A 23116-nucleotide genomic window follows, 5' to 3' on the forward strand; every position below is an offset into this window, starting at 1 on the left:
ACTCGGGAACTGAACCTGGGCTCTTTAACTGGCCACTGGACTGCACCATAAAATGCAAAGAGCCAGCAGCACTTGCTGTGAGAAAATGTTGCAGCTAAGGGGACCAGGTTGTTCGGGTTTGGCTTTTATCAGGGAATTATAGTTGAACTTTTCATGTGCAAATTCAATTGATTTCCATGCTGAATGCATTGCTTAATGCGTAGTTTAGTTATAGTTAATTTCCATGTCAAATTGCCAATTGATTTCAACCAGTTTTTTAAATATTTTTTTATTGACATCATAATATCTATTCATTTTATAGTCATAAAAATTAACTTCGGACTTTGATCGATAAAAAATCAAGGCATTGCGAAAAATTAAGTTTTTCAGAAAGCTTCAAAAGTTTCTCTCCCTCCTCTTTTATTGGTTGTATTGATTGCACCAAAGACATGTAAAAATTGTGAAAAAAACTAACATGAAAAATGTTTGGTAACCAAAATATATGGTTCAGTGAGAAAAATTGTCATCAGAGGCAGAAATATCGTTTTGGTATCAACACTGGCTATGTGATAGAATGTCGCTATCATTTGTAGCTCCATTTTCATGAAAGATCTCCCTTTTGTTAGATTTTAATTAGGAAATTCTCTTCTTTGTGGCAGTTCGGACTTCAGCTGAATGACATTTTTGTGCGCTCGCCTCGTTGCATTTCAATTCACCGAAATCGCGAATTGCTACGATCGTGTCACCCAAAATGGCTCCATGATTGCGTAACCCTGTCCAGGTAACCCAACTCTTGTCTTTGCCTTTTCCGATTTCATTCAGGCTCTCAGGCCAAAAGCCACTCATTCATTGGAAAAACTGTGAAAAACTCAATCAATAGCAGAAATACCGATGCGTTGCTAAATTGCCATGCCATTTTTCCGTCCGAAAATTGAAATGCCGATACCTCAAATTTCCAACGACACTTTGGTCCGCTTAAAAAGTGGAACTTGCCTCTTGGCTAATTTCCAAATTTGAGTTCGAGGCAAGCAATAAATTACGCACAGTTCGCTATGGTTCGGATTGGTTTTATTTCTTCCATCCTAACACAAACTAATGAGCACTTTGGCATTTGGCCTGGCCTATCGGGGTCTTTAATAAGCATTTGACTTGGCCTACGTCCCTCCCATCGGGGAGAATTTATTTAGCAGTTTTTGGGGCGTCCCAAAAAATGGTAGAAAAAATTCTACCGATCGACAGCAACCGCAAGAGCCCCGGCCACTTTTAATAATTAATTGAAAATAATAAATTTATGACAGATTTTCGACTGGCGCTTGTCCGTTCCCCTTTTTTTCCCCATACTCGTATGAGTTGATCGTGGCTAACGGATTTTGCGGATTGAACAACGAAATAGGCGAACACATTTTTAATTAAAGCATTTGCTCGATTCAGCGGGACAACCTGCTGTTTTCCACTCGATCCTGTTAGGCCCCCCATTCTAAGTATTTAGTGGGTGTTCCGATTGTGGTAGATTGGCCGCAATTTATGATGGGGGCTGCCCAATGGCATTTCTTGTACAGATCACAATCGGAACGGATATCAGCAAAGGACAAGTAGCCTAAAGTTTACCTGAATAATATGTCTGTAAAGACTCGATTTGGAGTTTCTACTCGTTCAATATAAATTTCTCTAATTATCTCCCAGTCAAAGAGATTTAGCCCAAAGGCACTCACTCACTCACTTTCTTCGGATATGAATAATTTGTGGAATGGAACTGGGAACACTCATTTGCTCATTTGCATACCGCTTCGTCGTAATTTAGATTTTGATTTTGTTTTATTAATCAATAGATGGCAAGCCCGAAAGGGGACAAAGGTGGAGAAGAGTCGGGGAATCCATTGGCCTCGAGTCTGACTGTCCAAATGTTTTTGTTGGCGTTTGGGTCCAATAAATTTTCCCTCCCGTTTTTGTCTCTGGCCCTCTCTGTCTGCCCTACAGAGCTTATATCAGCGCAATTAATAGCAGATTATGCAAATCAGGGGGAGATAGATGATAATACGTTAGCTGCGTACGACTTGCCGTTTGTTTTAGCTCGGTTTTTTCATCATCGAAAGGTATTTTGGAGGAAGATGACCCAAAATCTCACTATAACATTCATTATCGCGTTCTTTGAGGAATGGGTGGAATGCTCTGCCGACTAAATGTAGTGCGAAATTGAAAATTGTCTTGGGCCGTATTTGTAGATTAGGCGCGTAAATCGATAAGCGAAAAGCAATTTCCGATTGGGCTGAGTTATATGCCGCACGATTTATGAATGGCGGGGGGTGGAGTGCAATTTGCAAGACCCGAGGTGCAGGAGATGATCAGCGTCGTCGAACTGGAAGTGGAAGTGCACCTTGGTAGAAAAAGTGCAGCAGTAGCAGCTGCTGTCGAAAACTGAGGCAGGGCGAATAATATAGAATTAATTAAAGATGGTAAAGATAATTGATTAGGCACAGGCGATTAATTCATGCCTCGTTTGCCTTCGATCAGATAGTAACGAGAAAGAAGTAACTAGCTTGTAATTGTGACCGCAGCTTCTAAAAATCCATCAACTCAAAGGAGAAATCATTAAAAATAATAAGAAACCAGATAAGAGACAGCTTTTTCATTTAAGGTCTCATCAAGTTATATCGAATCGTATATTCGGCGAACAACGAATAACGATAAAACTTATGAAATACACCAATAAACAAATGACCCCTACGTGACAGCCTTTTGAAATGTAAAAAAGTAAAACGATTTAAAACGATTTTGGTATAAAATTTTGTGGCTCGAATCGATTGGATTGTTGAAGCCGCCCAAAGTCGAATTCCTCACTTGCCGGCGTCTTACCAAACAGCCTGTGCAACTGCTTAACTAAGCAGCTTCCTGTTCGTTCCCTGCAAACCCTCCCTCCGCCTTTTTCGACTGGCCCATAAAATGTTGCATATTATTTGCCGACGTTTTGTTCTGTTCTTAGCTATCGGCGAATCCACTCGGTGAATAGGGGAACACCGCCCCGAAAGTTATGGGACGCTTTAAGCAACTTGTGTGGCTCCCGGTGAAAAAGCCAGGGGCTGGGGAAATGCATTTCCATCGGCAGTGTTGTTATCTTTTTACTGCAAATTATTAGTTTTTTACCGCTGACGACAAAAAATGGACAGACGCCGCAAAGAAGATGAAGAGCCGGAGGAATCGGGACCGCCGTGGCAGCCAACAAAAGAAATAAACAGCCAAAGACGATAATTAAAACTCTAATTGTATGCGCTACCGCCGACTCGTAAGTCGTAAAGTTCGGCAGAAAAAAGCAGGACCAAGTGGCATGCTGTGTCAGTTTGCCAGGTGGTCAGATCCTAAAGATGCAGATGCTACAAAGTAGTTAACTCGCCTCGAACTGGACGTAACCTTCATTTCAAAAGCGGTGTTCGTTTCGGCCGCCTTTGAGGCCCAAAATGGACAGCCGAAAATAAATCAGTTAAAGTATTCCACTGATAGGAACCTTAATCAGTATTCCCTTTTATATCCTAAAGTAATATCCGGACATTTTGTAGTGAACGATAAGTATGAGAAAGTGTTTTTTATTATTGTCTAGGGATTCACCTGTCTGTATTTAAAAGCCGAAACATTTGTGAATCATTGCATTGGAATGTCATAATAATGAACAAAAATGTATTCCTAGAATATCTAAAGCCCTCCCTCGATTAATCTGTGTGTGTTGAGCAAACCGCAGAATGTCTTCTGTCTCAGTCTGAATCTGTCGACACCCAATCCGACAATCCGAAGTAGAGAATGCCTAAAGGCCGCTTTGATCTTCTGCAGCCGAGCGCAAAATCAATTCGTCTATTCCCTTCTAAGGGAACAAGCGAATGGAAACCCAGATAGAGATGTGGGTAGGGGGTTTCTTTGCAGCCACTTGTCTCGTTTTGCTTTACATGCAAGCTCACATTGTGAGTTTCGCGGTTAGCTCTGCGATGCGAGCACTTTTGGTTTCGTAGCTCAAGGTATATTTAAGGTCTCCGCAGCCGTCTGGGGTTATTTCCGAATCGAGAAACCCGATGCTGTCTGGGGCCAGGCCAAGTGAAACAGAGATGCAGAGATACTCCGAGTCGGACAAAAGTTCCAATTGATGGACACAATCGCAGACGGCGACTGAAATTCCCCTGGCTCTAATTACGACCTGAAATTGTCTTATTTCGCATCATAATTTGATTGTAATTTTTGGCCAGACATTTGTACCCACACAATCGGAATTGGATGGCCAGCACAATAACCCCTCATTATAAGACGTAGAATTTCTCCACATTGTGGGGATAAAATAATAATTATATCGGAGCCTTCACTTGGTTTATTCTTCAAGACCCTTTTCTTTTTGGCTCCCCATTCGGGGGGTAATTTCTGTTTTAATGCCTTGCGATCCCCTGCATTTGTTTACAGCATGATTATTGCGTTGATGAAGCTAATTATATAGTGCAAAGAGGAGACGGAACAGTGGGGAAGGAGTTCCCCCCAAGTGGAGATGAAATGTGGTTGTCAGGCGATTTGAAATACGAGGCAGACGATTGCATAACCTCGCAGCGGGAGAACGGTATCACCATCCTGATCACACAGATACGTATGCACATATGTGTATAGGCTGTCCAGTTCAATTTTCATATGCAGCGATTGAGGCGGGCGATAAAGAACGCAGGCCACAACTCTATCGATAGCAATCGATGTCACATTTAATTCATTGTTATGGCGATCATAAATCTACGGCAGAGGGGCGTGGGTTTCCAGGGGGATCTCTGGTTGCTGTTATTAAGGCCAGCATTAATAAAAATGTCAACGCGGCCATAAAGCGGGAACTCGCCATTAGGGCACCTCTATTTCCCTCTGGCTCTGGCTCAAATTCCACCTTCCTGTATCGGGTGGATCTCCTGAAGCACCCGTTTCACCCGCTCCTCGGTCGTTTTCATTAGTAGAATTTAAGATGCACATAAAAGCTCACGCACAGATGCATTCCGAGAGGTTGGCTGGTCGGAGTGAGTTGTCGAGAAGTGAGTTGTGCAACCAGCTGTGCACGAGCCGCGGACTAGATACGATGCACCGAAAATATTTTGCGGGAATATCAAATGTTATTTGAGTAAATTATGCACTTCGTCCTTAACTCCTGCGAAAGGAATTACGGATTAGTTGTCTACTTTTTTCTCGGTGCAGTATCTTATAAGGTTCCTGGTTGCTGCTCTCGATAGAGTCCGAAAATATTTTAATCCCCGACTTGATTCCACCTCATAAATGCACTGATAAGTACTGGAAACGGATTAGCTCATAGATGCATCCTAAATGCGCGTAAAGGTAAGGTGGTGAGGTGACCCTAGCCGAGCCGCTTTTGAGTGACGTGCAACAGCGAGTGAACATGGCACTAATATGGCTGCATCTCCGAGGGAGTGCGTTGCCAAGGGGCGTGGTCCGATCTGATTTTGTTTCTGTGGCGGCCGTTGCTTCGTATTGAAGCTCTGAAGCTCTGATGTTCTTGTGTTTCGTGTCGGCATCGTTAGCTCACATCATTTGTTTGACATGTTGCTTTGTGTGTTGACAAACGTCTTGACAGGCGACAGGCAGCCACAGAACAACAACCAACAAAACAAGCAACAAAGGCAACAAGCTGAATCCAAAACAAAGGGGAGGATGAATAAAGAGAATTACAGTCACCCAATACTTACGCCTAGTTAAGCAATTCGTATGGATTCATCGCACAGCGTGGACTTACCTGAAAGAAAAGATAGCATAAATGAGATCTCGTGCATTTGACTAAGTAATAATAAAATGTTCTATGTCTGCAGAGAATTTTGGTATGGGATTAGTTAGGGTACGCATGTGTGCACAAAATCTTTAAATGTTCAAATGTAACTCTGACCCGCGAATTCCCCAAATAGAGTCCGAATTTGGATCCCCGAGGTGACTTTGTGGCGACACTTACACCCCGCTTGATGTCGCTGTAATCACGGAAATACGTATGCCCCGATGCTCTGCGTTTGATCTCGGCTAGGTTCTGATGCTGTTGCTCTTGCTCTTTCTGTGGCAACAATGTTGCCAGGCGTGCGCGCAACAAATCAAACGCTGACCATGCAACGCCATCAACAACAACACCAACACCAGGCTCCACAATGTACAACATTTATGAGCAGCGCCAGCTGAACTCACTCTTCCCAGCGCGGCCCCCCTTTCTCTTTTTCTGCCCCACCTGGGCAGGTATTTTCTTTGGCTGGTAGGCAACGGTAAGCAACACATGCGAACCGCACCAAAGAACAGCTGAAGGAGGGGCAAGATGTGGTGGGGCGGAAGGCGCAGGGGCGCAGCAGAGCTGCAAGCAAATGCGAGAAATGCAACAAAATTAACATCATCAGACAGAAATAATCTATAATGAACATAAATCTCCTTTCAGCGTGGCGAGCAGAAAGGTGGGTACTCCGGGGAGGGTAACAGTAACATCATGCTGACTCCTTAGAGGAAGTACAAATTTACGTTTGGTGTTGAAATGAAATGCTAGATCCAAGAACTGCAAGGGCACTGAGCGAAAAATTAAGCAATAGCAAACAAACTAATGACAGGAAGTGGCTTTTATCCAAATCAGTGCTATAAAAACTTGCAATTTTCATTAAACTAAAGCGACACGAGAAGATAATTTGCAATGTTCTATTACTATATTTAAGAATATAGAAATTATGGACACATTCTTAAACCACACTGAGAGAATTCTGCTGTCTGTAAAGAATTTGCCCAATCTGCTATCATTCCTCACATCATAAAGTTCGATCATAGAACGGTTGCTTTTATAGACCTTAACATTAATATTGAGTAAAGATACTAATATCTGCAGACATCTCAAAGCCGCTTCGGAAATTCTGTAAAACAAATCCAGAGATTCAAGCCATTTTTGTGCCTGGAATTGTAGGGCATAAACCCAACTTTTCTCACTGCATTCTCGCTTCGATCTCCAACCACAACTTGCTGCTCCGCTCTGTACCTGTCCCACCGTCTGCCCTCTCACTCTCGATCCTGCCCACTGTGCACGTGTGCTGCAGTTTTCTTGGCCATCTTATGCTTTTTCTTGGCCATCTTCGGCTGCATCGTGTTGTTGCTCGCGCTTGTTCGTTGTCGTGGTTGCCGCCGAAGAAGAAGAAATATTTTAGAAATTTATGCGTTTCTGATAAATAGAGGAAATGTCTGCAAGAAAACGATGGCAGCAAGACGCAGCAGAAGCAGCAGCAGCAGCACTCGCAGCAGCAGAAGAAGCTCGGACCAACGGACAGAGCAAATTATTAGAAATATGCGAGTTTAATAACCAACTCGAGCGATCTCTCCTGCTCTGCTTTTCTGTCTCCTCATCGCCTCTCTCTGTTCAAAATTTATTAAGTTGTCAACTGGCAAAAATGCTGGCAATTTCTGCTTGTCCGCTGCTTTTTAGAGAAAGAAGTTAAAGTCCGATTCGCAATGAAGCGCCGCTGGTGGGCCCCGTTTGTGATTACTCCACCCATTCTTCGGCAGTTTTTCTCTACGCGTTTTACCCGGTCTCTCTCACACCAAGATCCATCTATTTGGTATTCTTTTCGCGAGTCGCGTTTAATGAACTTTAACAAATGTCAACAACTATGATTTGCTGTTCTTCTGTGCCTGATTTGCCATGCCCTCCAGTGGAGATTAGTCTCAGGCTTAATTTACATATTTAATTTGCTTTATTTCTGCGTCTGTATCAGCCAAAAACAGCTGGGGCTTGGAAATTATATTTCCGTTTTCCATATTGGTTAAACTCTTAAGGTGCCTTTAATCGCCCTCGGAATGGCGAGTTTAGGGTAAATAAATTAGCCAAGATTTCAGTCCCTAGAATGGCCACCCGCTAGAGGCTAGAGTTGGTTCAATATTTGTGCTCTTTAGGGAGCTCAATTTCAAGCTCTTTGGCTCGACGAGAGCTCCGCAAATAAAACCGCATGTCAGGCAACTCGGTACTCAAAGCAAAACGAAGGACTTGGCTGGACAACGAACTCGAAATGCATTTGAGCATTAAATGTTTGCTAATTCGCTTGATTTGCGGGGACGCACTGGGAAATAATAATGACTCTGTATAATAGGAATGGTTTTAAAGATGTTTTCGTAATCTTCGTTGTTTCGTAATCTTATGTATGAACTGTACTTAATTAAGATACGTTTTTTAGGGATTGCGATAGCATTGTCATTCTCTATCCGAGGCGGTGTTTAACCTTCAGCAGCTTGAGTTTTTGAGGTAAGCCGCAAAGGGAACAGTCCACAAAAAAGTTCAAACAGTAAGAAAAAATCCGAATGCTCCAGAGAGTTTCCACTTTCGGTTTCAGGCCTCGTTGCAATGTCCTAAAAATAGCCGGAAAGCCAAGCGAGCCACTTAAGATCGGTGGTTCTGCGGTTGTTTCATCAGGAGCACCACCTTGACTCCTCTGATTGCGATTCCCCAACCAGAGCTCATCCCCAGCGACATCGATTGTATTGAGTTTTTTTCGTTGTTTTGAACGAGTATTGTGCGCAGCGGTTTTCAGCTCGAAGCTTTTTAATTGTCGACAATGTTTGTGGCAAGTTTTTAATGAAATTCGTTTGCCCGGTTGCTGGTGCTTTTTTACGTCTGCGGCTTGGTTCTGTGACATTGCAGCGTGTCCTCCAAATAATTCATTAACACTCTGTCTTGTTAAGTTTAATTTGGGATCCCATGCCACACCACCTCCTCCTCTCTTGTTTTTTGTATTATTTTATTGTTGTATGGAAGTGGAATGAAAGTGGGGACTTTTGTTGGCAGCTCTTTAAAGGAAGAAAATCTCTTAATCCGCCAATCCCAAGTGTATAAAATTTCAAACATGCCAGCAACGATACACTTTCCTGTCCATCAACCACCTTACCTCTCTTCTGCCGCCCTGGCTTTCTTCTGCTCTCCCGAAGAAAGAATCAGAAAGAGCAGCCGATGGAAAAGCGAACAACCCGCCAGGGGTAATTTGATATTTTCGTTCCCTTTTTGCTGGTTAATGAGACGAATGCACAGAAATTTATGATCCGGTAAGCAGGCGCAGTTTTGTTCAGCATTCAAATCTGGGCATCCGCTCTGCTCCCCTGTGCCCCTCTGCCCCCGCTCCTGCTCGCCCAAGACGCCCAAAAAGATACAGTTAGAGCGGCCCACTTGATTGATTGATGGCAATTGACGGCGCTGTCCAGCGCAGAGTGATCACAATTCGACTAACGAGAGCCCCACTGGGGGCAAACGTCATAAATCCACTAATAAACAGTAACCACAGCCCGGCCAGTATGGCAGCAACCACAGCAAATAAATTTGTCTGCTGAAATGAAGCCACAAAAAAGGAATTGCAGCCGTAAAGGGGAATGAAATGCGGAGACGAAAGCTCCAGCAAATGTGCATAAATAAGAGTTTAAATAAGAGAACTCCGGACGCTTCGACACCCCGAACTTGCAGCCTGACACTGAGCACAACAGTTACTTTTCGAATTCATCCACAGCGTGGATCAAAACAGAGGTGCAGATAGAGAAAATCCGTGTATATCTGAGGAATACGAATTGTAAGTGGTAAAAAGAACTGGGTTCAAACACAAACATAAACCCAGATCGTCGGAACATAAATACTCGGAGTACAATAAAAGTGCGGTTTATGAGACAGTACTAGCTTCAACTCCTAGTGGAGACTTTATGTAAATTTCTCCTGGTGTACGACGGCGCGTTCAATTTGCCAAGTCGAAAAGAATTTAACGCTCGACACGAGACTTTTGCAACTTCATGCCACATAAACTATAAGAAAAACAGGCTCAGAGATCCCAGGCTGCAACCTTTTCTTCGACTCTGGGGAATTCTCTCTTATGCCCCGGCTGGCCAAATTAAAATGTTCTTTCAACTACGAACTTTCGACAATAAATTGAATTGAACAACAAAAGGCGAGGGCTGGGCGTGAGGGGGCTCTTGCCCGCGGGGATCCGAGAGTTCGATGCGGTTCTCCGCTTCTCCAGTTCTCCAGTTCTCTGGGCCCTGGTCAAAGACATTTGTCATGTCATTTCTGGCGGGGCAGGAAACGACATATGGAAGAGAATCCGAGAGGAGGAGGATCCGTGCCAGAAAAGGATGAGTTTATCGATGCGACGCGCAGTACCGCAAGGAAAGAATATCTAGAGGAGTTACCTTCAAGGGTGTCACAACTTCGCACTGGGAGAAAAGCGTATGGGGCAGAGTATCGGAACGGAGGGAAACTGAGGAATTGAGGTCGCTATCCACGAACGCGTTATCGCTTCACAAATTAACAATCAGCAGCAATAAAAGTTGTGCGTTTGTTTATGGTGAGCCCGAAAAGGCAGGGGGATGGACTCCAAAATCCAGATGAGGAGGCGTCCGATTCCTCAGCTCAGAGTTATCCTTATCGGGGGCCATTCGCTGGCCTTAACAAATTCAATTAAGCATTTTAATATCCGAGGCTACGGAGGTGTTGCACTCCGGACACTGAAATATTAACTTGCTTTAATTTATGAATTGCCCATTGCCCGCCAGTGGCAGGAAGTCGATGTGGTAATTTATGGAACTTCAGGGCAAACCAAAGCACCCAGAAACGAAGTGGGTCAAAGTTGGAGAAGCCATGAGTTGTGAAGTCTGAGCCCTCCGTATTTTCCCAGTGGGTTGTAAGCGGGTCGGGTTCTGATATTGCAGAGAGAAAAAATTCAAACAATGATGTGTGAACATTTTCGATTATATGTATTCTATTTTCCGCAGTGTAGGAACGTTTTTTAGCTCACTGCCCGTAGGGGAAGTTCCGTTGGACTCTGACTTTCCTCAAGGGCATTTACATTTGCAGCAGAGCAGAAGGTGGGGCTGGGTGGAGTTTTGGCCCGAGTCCCGTGCCCATTTTTTTTTTTTTAGCAATTTTCCCTTTGTTCCCTTGCAAATTGCAACTGCAATTACACGAATTTTTAGGGCTCCACAAATATTCCTGGCTCGGTTTTTTCGGTCTTTTGCTTTCAACACGTTCTGTCCGCTTTCAATCAGTAATTTCTGACCCCGCTGCCTTTGTTATGGCTCTTAATCAATAACTGTGCGGATATTCCCGCTGCCCTCCCCTTTTTTTTGGCCGACCCTCGGGTTGTCGTGGCGGCCCATCAACATGCTACAATGTTGCAGGTTTTATTGACGCGGCGGTACCCTGAGATATGAGCTCATGCGATGATATACCCCAGCTGATTGTGATTTCTGCGTCTTTCGTTGATGTTACACATTTAAGTCGGGCTTAAAAAGAAAAACACTTCAAAAAGGTTGACAATACCTGAGGATGGATTTGATTTATGTTCGGTCAGCTATGTGCGCTCCAGTAGCCAGCCGAGATAAGCACTTCCCATGAGCACTTAAATCACCTAATCGCCGTAATTTTTTAGCAGACGCTGCGTTTTGTGTTGTCGTTTTTGGTCTTTGCATAAGTCGCCTAATAATCGGGCATAATTCATTATTTATGAGTGGCTCTGGCCCAAACATAGATATCTTGATAGATCTTTAGATCTTTGGCCACCACCGACAAAGTGCCAACAACAGCGGCGAGAGACAAAAGACAGACAAGCCAATGACTGTTTAAAAATTCAACGAAAAATTATCGTTTATATTTGGTCTTGTTGTTGCTCACAGTCCGTTTTTCACATATCATGTTGGCATTAACTTCCCTTTACGCAAACGTCGATTGGGCCGAGTTATAAAAATGATTGACAATTTAATTTGCAAGCCAAAAACTCTTGTGGGGATTTATAAAATACTTTGCTTTGTATGGGTCGTGTTCTACACACAAAAATATGCAAATCCGTTTGGCCACAATAATCATCATCGCCAGCATTCAGTAACAATGGGCCAGATTCGATGTTATGAATGTTAGACAACCCACACGAGGAATTCTTTTTCGTCCGAAAGCTGGTCAAGTCTTCTTGGATTTGTGGAAGTGTGCACTTGACAAAATATTTATAGGAAGAGCTGTTACGAACAGAATGTATAGAATATATGTATGGAAAATATATTTAAATTGCACTACAAAATTGCTATATTTTGTATAATCAGGAAACTGAATACAAGTTCATGCGAAAATTTCTTGACCACATTTTAATGAATTCTTATTCTAGTATACAGCAAAGAATGAAAAACAGATTCGGAAATCTGTAAAGTTGGAAGCACAGCTCTCCGCCGGTGACGACAAATGAGACGGGAGACAAAAGACGGAAGACAGAAGACAGTAGACAGCAGATAGGAGAATGCAGGCGGCAGGCTGCAGGCTACAGCCTCCAGACTACGGAGAATGACAGAAGGGAGCCCGAAGACTGGTCGAGATGCACGTATGCAGATTGCCGGCCATTCCAAACCTCGGCGAAAAAAGGTGAAAAAGGAGAAACGGGAGGAAAAAGCAAATCCCCAGCTGGGTTTTTGGGTTCAAGCTGGGTCGGGATTTGGGATTGGGATTGGGATTGGAAAAAGCTTCGCTCTGTGTCTCCGGCTCGCGCTGAGCTCCCCTTTTTTATTTGTCTCTGAAATCTTGTTGGCTTAAAAGTAAAAATAATTAACTAATTAAAATTGTGAACCCGCTTGTTGCGGCTCTCGTCGCAGGACTTGGATACATTAGGGCCAAATAAGCTGCCAGCCTTTGGCTGTTGATTTTTCTTTACTGATTTTTTGTTTGTCTTTTTGTGTGGCTCTGGTAAATACTTTTACAGGCAACGACGATATGCAAAAGCTATCAACAGAGCATCTTCGGCCGGGACTTTCCAGCTCTGCAGAGCCGTCTTTTGGTTTGGCTGGGCTTGGGTTTGGGCTCTTGGGCCTTGTAAGCTGTTGATATGCTCATTTAGAATCGCACGTTTTTTCCCCAGAAGTTGTTAAGAGTCTTGGCTTTTGGAGGGGGCGGAGCGATTGCATTGATTGCCATTCGCATGCAGATGAGCAAAGCAGAAGAACCGGAGGCCGGAGACCGAAGACAGTCAGAAAGTCTGACCTCAGAGTTTGGCAGCTCATCTAAGCAGCTTTGACTTTGACTTCCACTTTGGGCCATCAATCAACACACTTTCAGTTTTCTTCTGTGCCTCAGTCTGTTCGCCAAACGAGGGAAAAACCCATAAGGTGCTAGTGAACCTCACCTGGCGGCGTATTGATTTTGGCCGACAAGTCTGGCTTAATGGACAAGGAGAAGAGTTAATTGTTAATGCCGGACTGGCACTTACATTCCATACACAATAAAAGTTGTTTCTGGTGAATGGCCCTAGGATGAAATTAGTGACAAGAATATGAAAGCACTAGAGCAGACTTTGAACATCCTGCAGTTCTTCTTGTTTTCATATATTAGAAACTGCAAAATAATGTTAATTTAATTCGGACCTTCCTTGACTATTTATTTAAACATGGTATACTATTCTAGAAAATAAAAATCTAGTATGCACTTAGGGAAACGTTATTATTTTTTTCGAACCTACTTTCTTATACCCTGTAATACTTTTTCACTAAAATAGGTGTAAGTTCACTGGCTGTCGGAAATTTTTCACTTTGGCGCTGGCCCCGCAAATCGCGCATCTCCTTTTTCCTGGCTGTCTCCGTGACTTGGAGGAGCAGTCTTTCCTCCACCTTTCCAGTCTCCGTTCCTCACTCCTCTCTCCGTCCTCCGCTCCTCCCGCGGAAGACTCGGCTCAAAGCTTTGAGTTCTTGGCGGCTATGCAAATGCAGTAGCCAATGCCCTCGGGTTGTTGTGATGTGTGCGCGCGCGTTGAGCATTTCAGATCCCAGCATCTCCATCTCAGGCCCCACACGCCCCCTTTCGCTCCGCATCTCTCTCTCTTTCTCTTTCGCGTGGCTGTGTGTGTGCGCGCTTTAATTGCACGTTTAAAAGCAGCCACAGAAGCGGTATTTACTAAATATGGCCACAAAGACAGCCACAGGAGCAACGACACACTGACAGAAATCAGGGGTCCAAAGGAGGATATTCTTGGTGGAACAATAAAGAGCTGCCCGTGATGCAAAAAACGTTTTCCATGGCAAAATAGTAATATAATAATACTTCGAGTGCGCACTTGAATAATGATAAAAATATTGAAAAAACTGCTACTAAAAAGGGTGTATGAAACATAAACCTTGCCCTACCAGACCACATTGTATACTTGTTTCAGTGCTGAGTGGCATCCGCAGTATTGCACGCGTGTCTGGCTGCCTGTTGTCGCGTTTGGCCCGCAAATTGATGCACATTTGATGCGTCGACGTGAAATCTCGTAGTCCCTCTCCCCTTAGCTCAAATATGCAAAATGAAAGCTCTTTCTCTGCGGAACGCCTTTTTATCCATTTCTTCACCCCTTCAATACCCCTTTTCTCCTTCATTTGAGCCTATCAGTTAAGGTTTATTGATGTTTTGATAGTGATCAGAGCTCTGGGCCATTTTCGCCGTGTTCTTGGTTCGGCTCAATGGCTCATCGGTTGCTTGGTGGCTTCCTTATGGTGTTTGTTATGGGCCAGGAGAAGCGATTATCTCCCGATGCTTAACTTGGCCCGCGAAATTGTGTCAAAAATTATGTTGTCGTGTGGCGGCAAATGGCCATTCAAGGCTCTTATCTCGGTCTCCCCTCGCAACTTAATTAAAATATTAAGTCAATGCAAGAAGGAGACGGAGAATGGGTTCTCGGCCATGTGGTTCGAGTATACTATGGAGACACACTAAGACAAAAAACTGAAATCGTATTTTATAAAAAAACCGGCTACGCCATGATTTTCCAACCATTTTGTCTTGGCCCAGAGATAAAGAGGCAGAGAGAGAAAGAGAGATCTTGGACAAAACTATGTATTTCGCTTCAATCCGCTGAATTTCTGAATGGCAGCGACTTCAGATACATTCGCCGTGCGGCGAATTCGTGGTGAGTTTCACCAATTCTCACCGGTTTTCTCTCGCGGTCTCTCTGGGCTGGCATTTATGGAATGTGAGCGCTCAAAAATGCGTTAAAGGTGTTTATAAAATTAAAATTGTGCAAAACAAGTCGCGTAAACGCAGAGAGAGAGAGAGGGAGAGAGAGAAGAAATGCTCTCAGGGAGAAAGAGAGAAGCCCTCTCTCTTATTCTCTGAGATAGGCGCAGAAGTATAGGCACATAAAAGGGCATCACAGCGTTGCTTAGAAAAAAGTGAATTGAGCCAAGAGACAAAGAAAATTGGTGCACACTGAGCGCCGCATACGCAACCAAAGGTAGGCGGAAAAAGGGGGGCGGTGGGCTCCCAAAGCGTTGGGGCAGAGACGCAAAGGGGGAACATGCCACTTGCACCCTCCGCCAACTGAAAACCAGTTCAGTGTGTGTGCGTTTGTGCGAGTGGTTGTGCATTAGAGGAGCGACCACATAACTTGGCCAAATGGGCAGATCGTGTTCCCTTTAGCTTCCCGACCCTCCTTTTTCTTCTTCATACGACGCCCCCTGCACCAACACGGCCAGCCCTCCGTTGTAATTGTGGGAGCCACCCGAAAATGAGATTTACGTAGATTAGGCAAACAATGCGAAATTACAACATCCAATCACACGCAAAAAAAATGTGAACTTTATTTGGCCACTCAAAAGATTTACGGATCTTTGTCTGAAATAGGTGAGAGATGACTCATATATCCTTCCAGTAAAAAACCTCACCTAATCCAAAAAGTGCTTGCAGATATTTCTCTCTGCCGCAGCAATAACATCTAATTTCGATGTTCGAGCAACTTGGACTCCGAACTTATACCGAGTATCTTGACAGGCCCAGATCCCAACTGCCAACCCGTTGGTGGGTGGAAAAATGGGGATCGGGCGATGGGGCTGGGACTGGCAGAATTGCTTAGGAATCTGCGAGTGCAGTTCCCACATTCCCTCACTCTCCCTTTTCTCTCTTTCTCCCCAATGTAATTGGCTGTAATTTAGTGTGTAACTGCAACGGCAACAACAAATCTAAGATGACAACAACCACACGACGAACAAATTATGCTGTCTTCTTCCACTTTTTTTCACTGCCGAAAGGAAACTCCAAATTGGGCGGAGGAGTTGAGTATAGAAAAAAGAGGCAGGCGGCCGGTTTGTATTACTTAGTTTTTCTTGTAATTTGCATAATGCGATTTTAATTTTTACGCTCGCATAATAATCTCAAATAGCGCGAAGGAACGAGCGGGATGGGGTGATGAGTAATCCCCTATTGCCACTCCCACTTGAACGCAAGTTCGTTGCCTAAGTCTTTTGTTTCGTGGCCCAAATTAAAGTGTAATTTGGTTAGCTATTAGATGGTCAGACGCGCTAGAGACGGAGTCGGAGCCAGAGCCGGAATGGCGGCATTTGATCGCCTCTAATTAAATAGCATTTCCGCTTCTTTGGCTAGAAAATGATACCGCAGCAGTAAGGGCATAACAGTTGCTTGGAATGGCCAAGAAGCAATAGGTGCAGCCTGGTAAAGGGTGAAGAAAAGGAAAGACGGAAAGGGGCCAAATATTGTAAGGAATTTTCAGGTAATAGCCAGAATAGGTGAGTTTTAAGTTAACACTCACAGTTTTCTAACTTAGATATTTCTTCGCTCGGCTTCCAACATGTTCCCTCGGAATTATCTTCGAATCCAAAACAATGATAGCAATGAGCAGCTGGCAAAGTATTTCGGCATCGCACTAAAATCGAGTGGCAGTTATTCCAAACAGTGTTCTTTTTTATCTTTTCAGATTCGAAGACTTTGTGCAACTATTTCTGGCTTTGTTTTTAAAATTAATGCTATTTTTTTTCATCAAAAGGCAACTCCTCTCACTTAAATCTTATTCCTTCAACGACTTTTTTGGTGGGTAGTTTTTAATTTCCTAAAGTTGCGAGCGAAAAAAGTTAGCTTGTTGGCTGGTCCTTTGGTCAGAGCTTCTTGTTTCATTTTTTTTTTCGTTTTGCTTTTTTTCATATAAGAAATGTCGATTTCGCGTTTTTTTTTTAAATTTTGGGTTGGGTTTTTGGGTCTTTTATTGTCTTCACGACCACATATTGACTTCAATATGTGGCCGAATAACAAGAAAATCCAGAACAGGGGATTGAGGGCTCGAACTTAGTTTTTAGGGCCTCGACTTCAGACGCATTTTATGATTATTGAGCTCCCAAATCGCACCAGATACTGAAAGACCCCTTAGTATGGATGGTTATCCATCTCTTTCTCAATTCTTTAGATTGCCGAGTTCAGACCTCATCATTTCAGTTTCGGTTTCTGTTATTTTATTTTTGCGTGAGCCAATTATGCGTTTTGTATTTGGTTCGCTTGTGGTTAATTTTCGGGGAGCAGGGTATCACCAGCATTAAATCTACCTTTCCTTCATTGTAATTAAGGAAACGTGACTTTTTGTCAGATTTCATCAAATCTCTTCGTTGTCGAGAATTGGCGTTGTTATTCCAACTTATTGTTATTTCGTTTCTTCGTCGCGGTGTCCGTTAATTTGGTCTCTCTCACGTTGTTGTACTTTTGATGAGATTTGATTCCATTTGATTTGCGGAAATCATCTAAGCCAACGAAGGCGAAAAGGGATAGTAGTTAAAATAATATTACCCATTAAATGGAGGGCCCTTAAGATCTGCCAAACCAAGTAACCATAAACCAAATACCTTGAAATACGAACAATATTTACTTCTCTAATTTTCACATATTTGTGGCCCGAAGTCTAACCTATAATTAATATAGGAGGGGTTGTAGTATATTAAATTCCTAGACAAGACTATGGCATTCCTCACTTAACATTTTTTTGTAAACCCTGCGCTGATTTGAAATTCGTGTTGTTGTTAAATTGCTGAGAAGTTTGGAATCGCGGCTACATTTCAGTCACTCGGTCCTGGTTTTTTTCCTCTACCTCGTTGTCGTTTTGTTTTTTCGTTGTTTTCTGCGAGACAAGAGAGGTCACATTTGATAGTCTGAACAAAAATCTTGTCGACGTCTCGAGACGCTCTTGTGCATATACATTTACCCATGTGTTCAGAGAAGAATGGGTGATCGCCGCCGCAGAGGAAAGACCGAACAAAATGCCTTCGTTAGACACTGGAAAACGGTTTTAGGCCTTGTCTCTCTGTTGTTGATGCTTTTTTCAAACTTTTTTTCCCACTTTTTGGGCTGCCCATTTTGTTTTTGAGCGGAGATAAATGTTATAAAAATGTAATTACCCGATGATGAATGGATTAACTACAAAAGAGTGAGGATCCCCCATTGCCCAGGGTGCAGATGAGGAGAAATAGTTGGAGGGGAATTGTTGGGTGGTGTTTTTCTGGAGGTGTTTACGAACGGGAACTGCATGGAATTTGAGCTCAAAGATGTTAACAACAAGCAGTACTTTCAGATTGGATATCGATGTGGTGTATACCCTTTTTTTTTATAAAAAAATGTTTAATGATTTTACGAAATTATTATTTAAAGGTATATTATATTAAGTATAATCCTGGAAATTTCTTCAATTTATGTCACAAGCTCTTCCTTACGTTACCAACCACGTCATTATTCCGAAATACCTTTCAAACCTAACTGCATCTCGTGTCATGCACCGCTTTTATCTAACTCCCCTCCCCCTCACGATTCCCTACGGACGTTGAAGTCGATGTTTGAGGTCTGATGTCTGATTTCTGATGTCCAATGTGATGTCTGATGTCCGACTGACTGATCTGACTGGGAGCGGGTAATTGATGCATAAGATTAGTTTTGGGGCCCAAGTACGTGGAAAATCCATAAGCAACGCTCGTTGTGTGGATTCGAGGCAGTTGGCGAGACAAACGTTTTAATGACCCACCGGAAAGTGGGTCACCATAGGAAAGACGAAAAACGGGAGTTCGAAGTGAAATAGTACTGAACTAATGACTCACCTTGAGTATGCACCTGCCCACGGGTTCGTTTTCTGCGACGGATACATTGTAGAAGCTCTGGTCGAAGATCGGTTCGTTGTCATTTACGTCGTGAATGGTCACAAGGATCGTGGCTGTGGAGGAAAGGGGCGGGACTCCTCCGTCCCTGGCGATGACCGTTAGCTGTGGCACCGGTTCCGTTTCGCAATCGATATGCGATCGGGTGGTGATCAGGCCCGTTTGTGGGTCAATCTGAAACCACTGGGCATGGGTTTCGGGGGTTTCGGCCAGCGAGTAAGTCAAAGCCGAGTTTAAGCCCTCATCGCGATCGTGGGCTAGAACTTGAAGAACCGAAGTACCCGGATCGGCAACCTCCATCACGTTGGCGTGGTAGAGGTCCTGCTCGAACTCCGGTGGATTGTCATTGACATCAGTAATCCTCAGAAAGATCGATTTGGAGGCGTGCAGCGGCGGTGTTCCCTTATCGGTGGCTACAACACTCAGGGTATAGTTGGAAACTATTTCCCTGTCCAGTGGCAGGTGAACTATTACCAGATAAATACTGTTATCCCTGGTTGTCAACGCGAAGTGACCATCCCCTCCATTGAGCGTCACATTCACATTGGCATACTCCGTTTTCGAATCGGGATCATGCACTGATATTCTAGCCACGAATTCGCCCGGTTGGGCCGATTCCGATATTTTGGGGGAGGCATCATCACTAAGGAAGATGACATTTATAGTCGGCTGGTTGTCATTTACATCTGTGACTCTAATAGAAACAAAGGCGGTTGTCTCCAGCGGCTGTTCACCATGATCCTTGGCCACCACCACAAGTTCATGCAGCTCCTTAGTTTCGAAATCCAATGCTTTATTGATGTAAATCGCTCCTGTTCTCGGATCTATGCGAAACATTTGCTCCTTGTCGCTCTGTCTTCTGTTGATGGCGTATTCCACCAAACCATTCTCATCGGCATCCGTGTCTGATGCATACACCTGCAGAACACTCGTGCCTACAGTGGCATTCTCTGGCACCGTTGCAAAGTACCTGCTCTGATTGAAGATCGGTTGATTGTCATTCACATCCTGGATGGTGATATTAACAGTCATAAATCCCCGCAGCGGCGGAGTTCCTCCATCTAAAGCTTCAATTAGCAAGCTATAGCCTGGAGTGGTCTCTCTATCTAAAAAACCACTGATCTGCAGGTCCAAATACAGGACACCGTCCCTTTCTATGTGGGATGACAACCTAAAGGCGTCATTCACATTTCCCGACACGATATTATATCTCTGGGTGTTGTAAGGTTCCAGATCCAGATCCCTAGCCGGAAGAAGAGTTCTTTTCACCTCCCTTGGGGTATTTTCTGGAAACTCTATGTGCATCGAGGCTTGTGGAAACGTTGGGGCATTGTCGTTCTCATCTTTAACTGTGACCAGCACTCGAATATTACGACCACTCAGGGGAATAGCCACTAGACTGTAAGAAGCTCGAGTTTCCCTGTCCAGTTTGACCTTTGTGCGGATCTCTCCCGTGGCCCGATCTATAGCGAGATCTGTTTCTACTCCTGCCTCCGCCACAATAATGTAGGGCGGACCACTATCGATTCCGCCGAAGTCTCCTATATAACCGATTTGATAGTCCACGGCAACGCCTTCGGAGACTTCCAGCTTTCGCTCCCTCTCCTGATCATGAGACGCAGCCTGCGAAGATCCCAGGAGAACGATCGCCAGTAGAATTAGTAACCTACTCCGCAGCATGTGCGAGGGATGCAGGGCAGGTGGCGAATATAGCGATTTGATGTTGGATCGTCTCCGGCATCGATGGAATATTGCAAAGTCCTTCGACTCGTGGTTCCCAGTGAATGTTGCCCTCGTCATCGTTTCGCTGGCGGCTACCGAATCCAATGTGGCTTTCATGGTTAATGGATCCACTCTGGGTGGATGTTGAAAATAATACTATGAGGAGCTAAGAGCGTCCTTCACTGAGGTTGCCTCCTTCCAGCATGGCCATGGCAATTCTAAAAGAAAATGATAGGAGAAATTTAAGTGTTATACTTCGATATATTTAAAAAAATCATCATAAAAATCAAATATTTTATTGAAATAACTACAGGGGTTTTTGATATATTTTTCCCCCTGATACTAACTTCAATTTGCCTGCTGTGTATATATTGATTCCTAGGCTCTAACCGCTGTCTAAATTATACAAATGCTTTTAGCAGTGTAATAGTGACAAATGAACTGACCATAATCACTGCCCACACTTCAAGCTTTAGGCCCAAACAAAAAGCCAACTTAGAGAACTCCCAAGACAAGAACCTATAGTTGCAACTAATAGACTGATAACTGCCCCAATGCGCTTAGCTCCGCCTGATGACCGCTATGATGGTGAGGATGGAGATGGAAATGGAGGCTTACGCATGGTGGAGGCATTTCCATTTGGCCATTTGGGGGAATTTGAAATGCTAATAGACGACCGAGAGAGATCAGGAATGAAGACAAAAGGCAGCGAAGCGGACGATGTCGATTCTACCTGCGTGCGAAAGGTTCAAAGGCTAAAAGGGTCTTGGTTTGCTTTTCGGGCCTCTGCTATACTGGTTCTGATTTTGGGATTGAGTTTGGGCTTGGGATGTCGATGAAATATGGCTGGCACACACAAACGCACACTCACACATTCCGAGAGAGAAATCAAAGAATACAGTTCCGCGGCCAAGTTGCCATTGTTGGATGGCCAACTCCGGACTCAGAACTAATGCCATGTGGCTGGAATAGGAATCGAAATGCTTTCAGGTACGAGCAATTCGTGGCGAACAATTTAGTTAACAAGGCCATGACTAACACTTTTTTTGAGTGGCCAAAACAACATTTGTTTCCACTGCAATTTGGAAAGATTTTTCTCGCGCGATAAGCGAAAATAAAAAAGGTAAAGAAGGGGCGCTCAGACGAATAATATATAAAATTATGATTATTATTTTGGGAATGCCTTAGAAATTTTATTTCGTGATCAGATAGAGATCTTCCAACTCCCAACTTCGAGAACTCAGCCCAGATGATCCTGTTTGATCGTGGCCAGCAATTAAAACCGAATTAATGGTCTTGGGAAACGAAGAGATCAAACTTGGCGTTAGAAGTCTGACGGATTCTTCCCCTTAAAAGATTGACATACAAAACAACATAATCCTCTGAAGAAAAAGAGATTTCTGCGGGGAAATTAGCCTGCCGGAGCCTATCTTTCATGTCCATCGAGAGATTCCGCTACCATTAGGCCTCTAATAACTTTATAATGATCATGTCCCTTCCTTCCATGACGTGAGGCGTAATTTAATAAACTGCAACGGTGCCTCCATCAAAAAGTCGAGGAGTACGTTAGGCCTGAACTCTGTGATACGCAAATTACCCCAGGAAAAGAGTTGGCTGCAGTTGCGGAAACGTCAGTTTGATTTGCACTTGTCATAAGTTAAGATGAACTGCTAATACCCGAACACATTAGAAAGCCCGTGGAGGGGTTCCCGATCCCGATTACCGGCGCCCAAGCTGGACAGCTCCCGTCCAGATTCCCAGATCTGGGATCGCAGAGCAGTCCGATTTGAGTGCCAGCTGGCGGTCGGTTGCCTTGCGTGTGGTTGCACCTGAGATCTGAGATCCGTTGGAAATGACGGAGTGAACGGAGCATGAGGGCTGTGGGAATGACCAGTGGATGAAACAAAATGGAAGCTTGCACAGCGAAAAAAAGAGTTTAAGCAAAGAATCCTACTGCCCCAATGCCTCAAGGCATTACAGACTGTTGAACTGCAAACTGTTAAACCATGTTTCACAATGAAAATCCTACCAAATTTAGTATATGCTTCTTAGATTAAGGAAATTCTAGTTATATTATATTATTATATTATTTTAATTTCTTGAACAATACTACTACTTTCTCTTTACTATAAATTACCCACGGTAAAATTTGAACACCCTGACATTAAAGTTTTATTTCTTTCCGTGCGCTGATTAAAGAGTGTTTGTATCTGACTTGGGGTTCTGTGCACTCTGGCGGCATCTAATATCGAATGACAAAGTTGTAATTATATTTGTGGTTCCAGTTCTTTGGTGGCGATGCAGGGAGTTCCGAACAATTTCACGATGCCATCCCCGGGTAAACCATTAAAAAATATGTTTTTTCCAGGAGAATTTTTTGTTTCTTTTTCTTTGTTTTTACGAGCGCACAAAAGCTCGTTAAAGCGTACCAACAAAAATAAAGGAAAACTGAAAAATCAGAAACAAAAACAGAGCGGCATCAATAAAATCTAGTTAATAGCAA

The 23116-nt window shown here is 43.7% G+C and overlaps 1 protein-coding gene across 1 annotated transcript in view; it reads right to left on the minus strand.

Annotated features, from left to right (window-relative positions):
* LOC6543282 (protein dachsous) overlaps positions 1-23116 on the minus strand; it is a 77078-nt gene that overhangs the window by 48899 nt on the left and 5063 nt on the right. The window contains exon 2 of the mRNA XM_001968166.3: positions 18835-20831. Within this exon, the coding sequence (XP_001968202.1) occupies positions 18835-20730 (1896 nt within the window). The 5' untranslated portion in view covers positions 20731-20831. The remainder of the gene's footprint in view (positions 1-18834; positions 20832-23116) is intronic.

The sequence above is a fragment of the Drosophila erecta genome, unplaced genomic scaffold (genome assembly GCF_003286155.1).
Source record: "Drosophila erecta strain 14021-0224.00,06,07 unplaced genomic scaffold, DereRS2 tig00000055-arrow-pilon, whole genome shotgun sequence".
Classification (NCBI taxonomy): Eukaryota; Metazoa; Arthropoda; class Insecta; order Diptera; family Drosophilidae; genus Drosophila; species Drosophila erecta.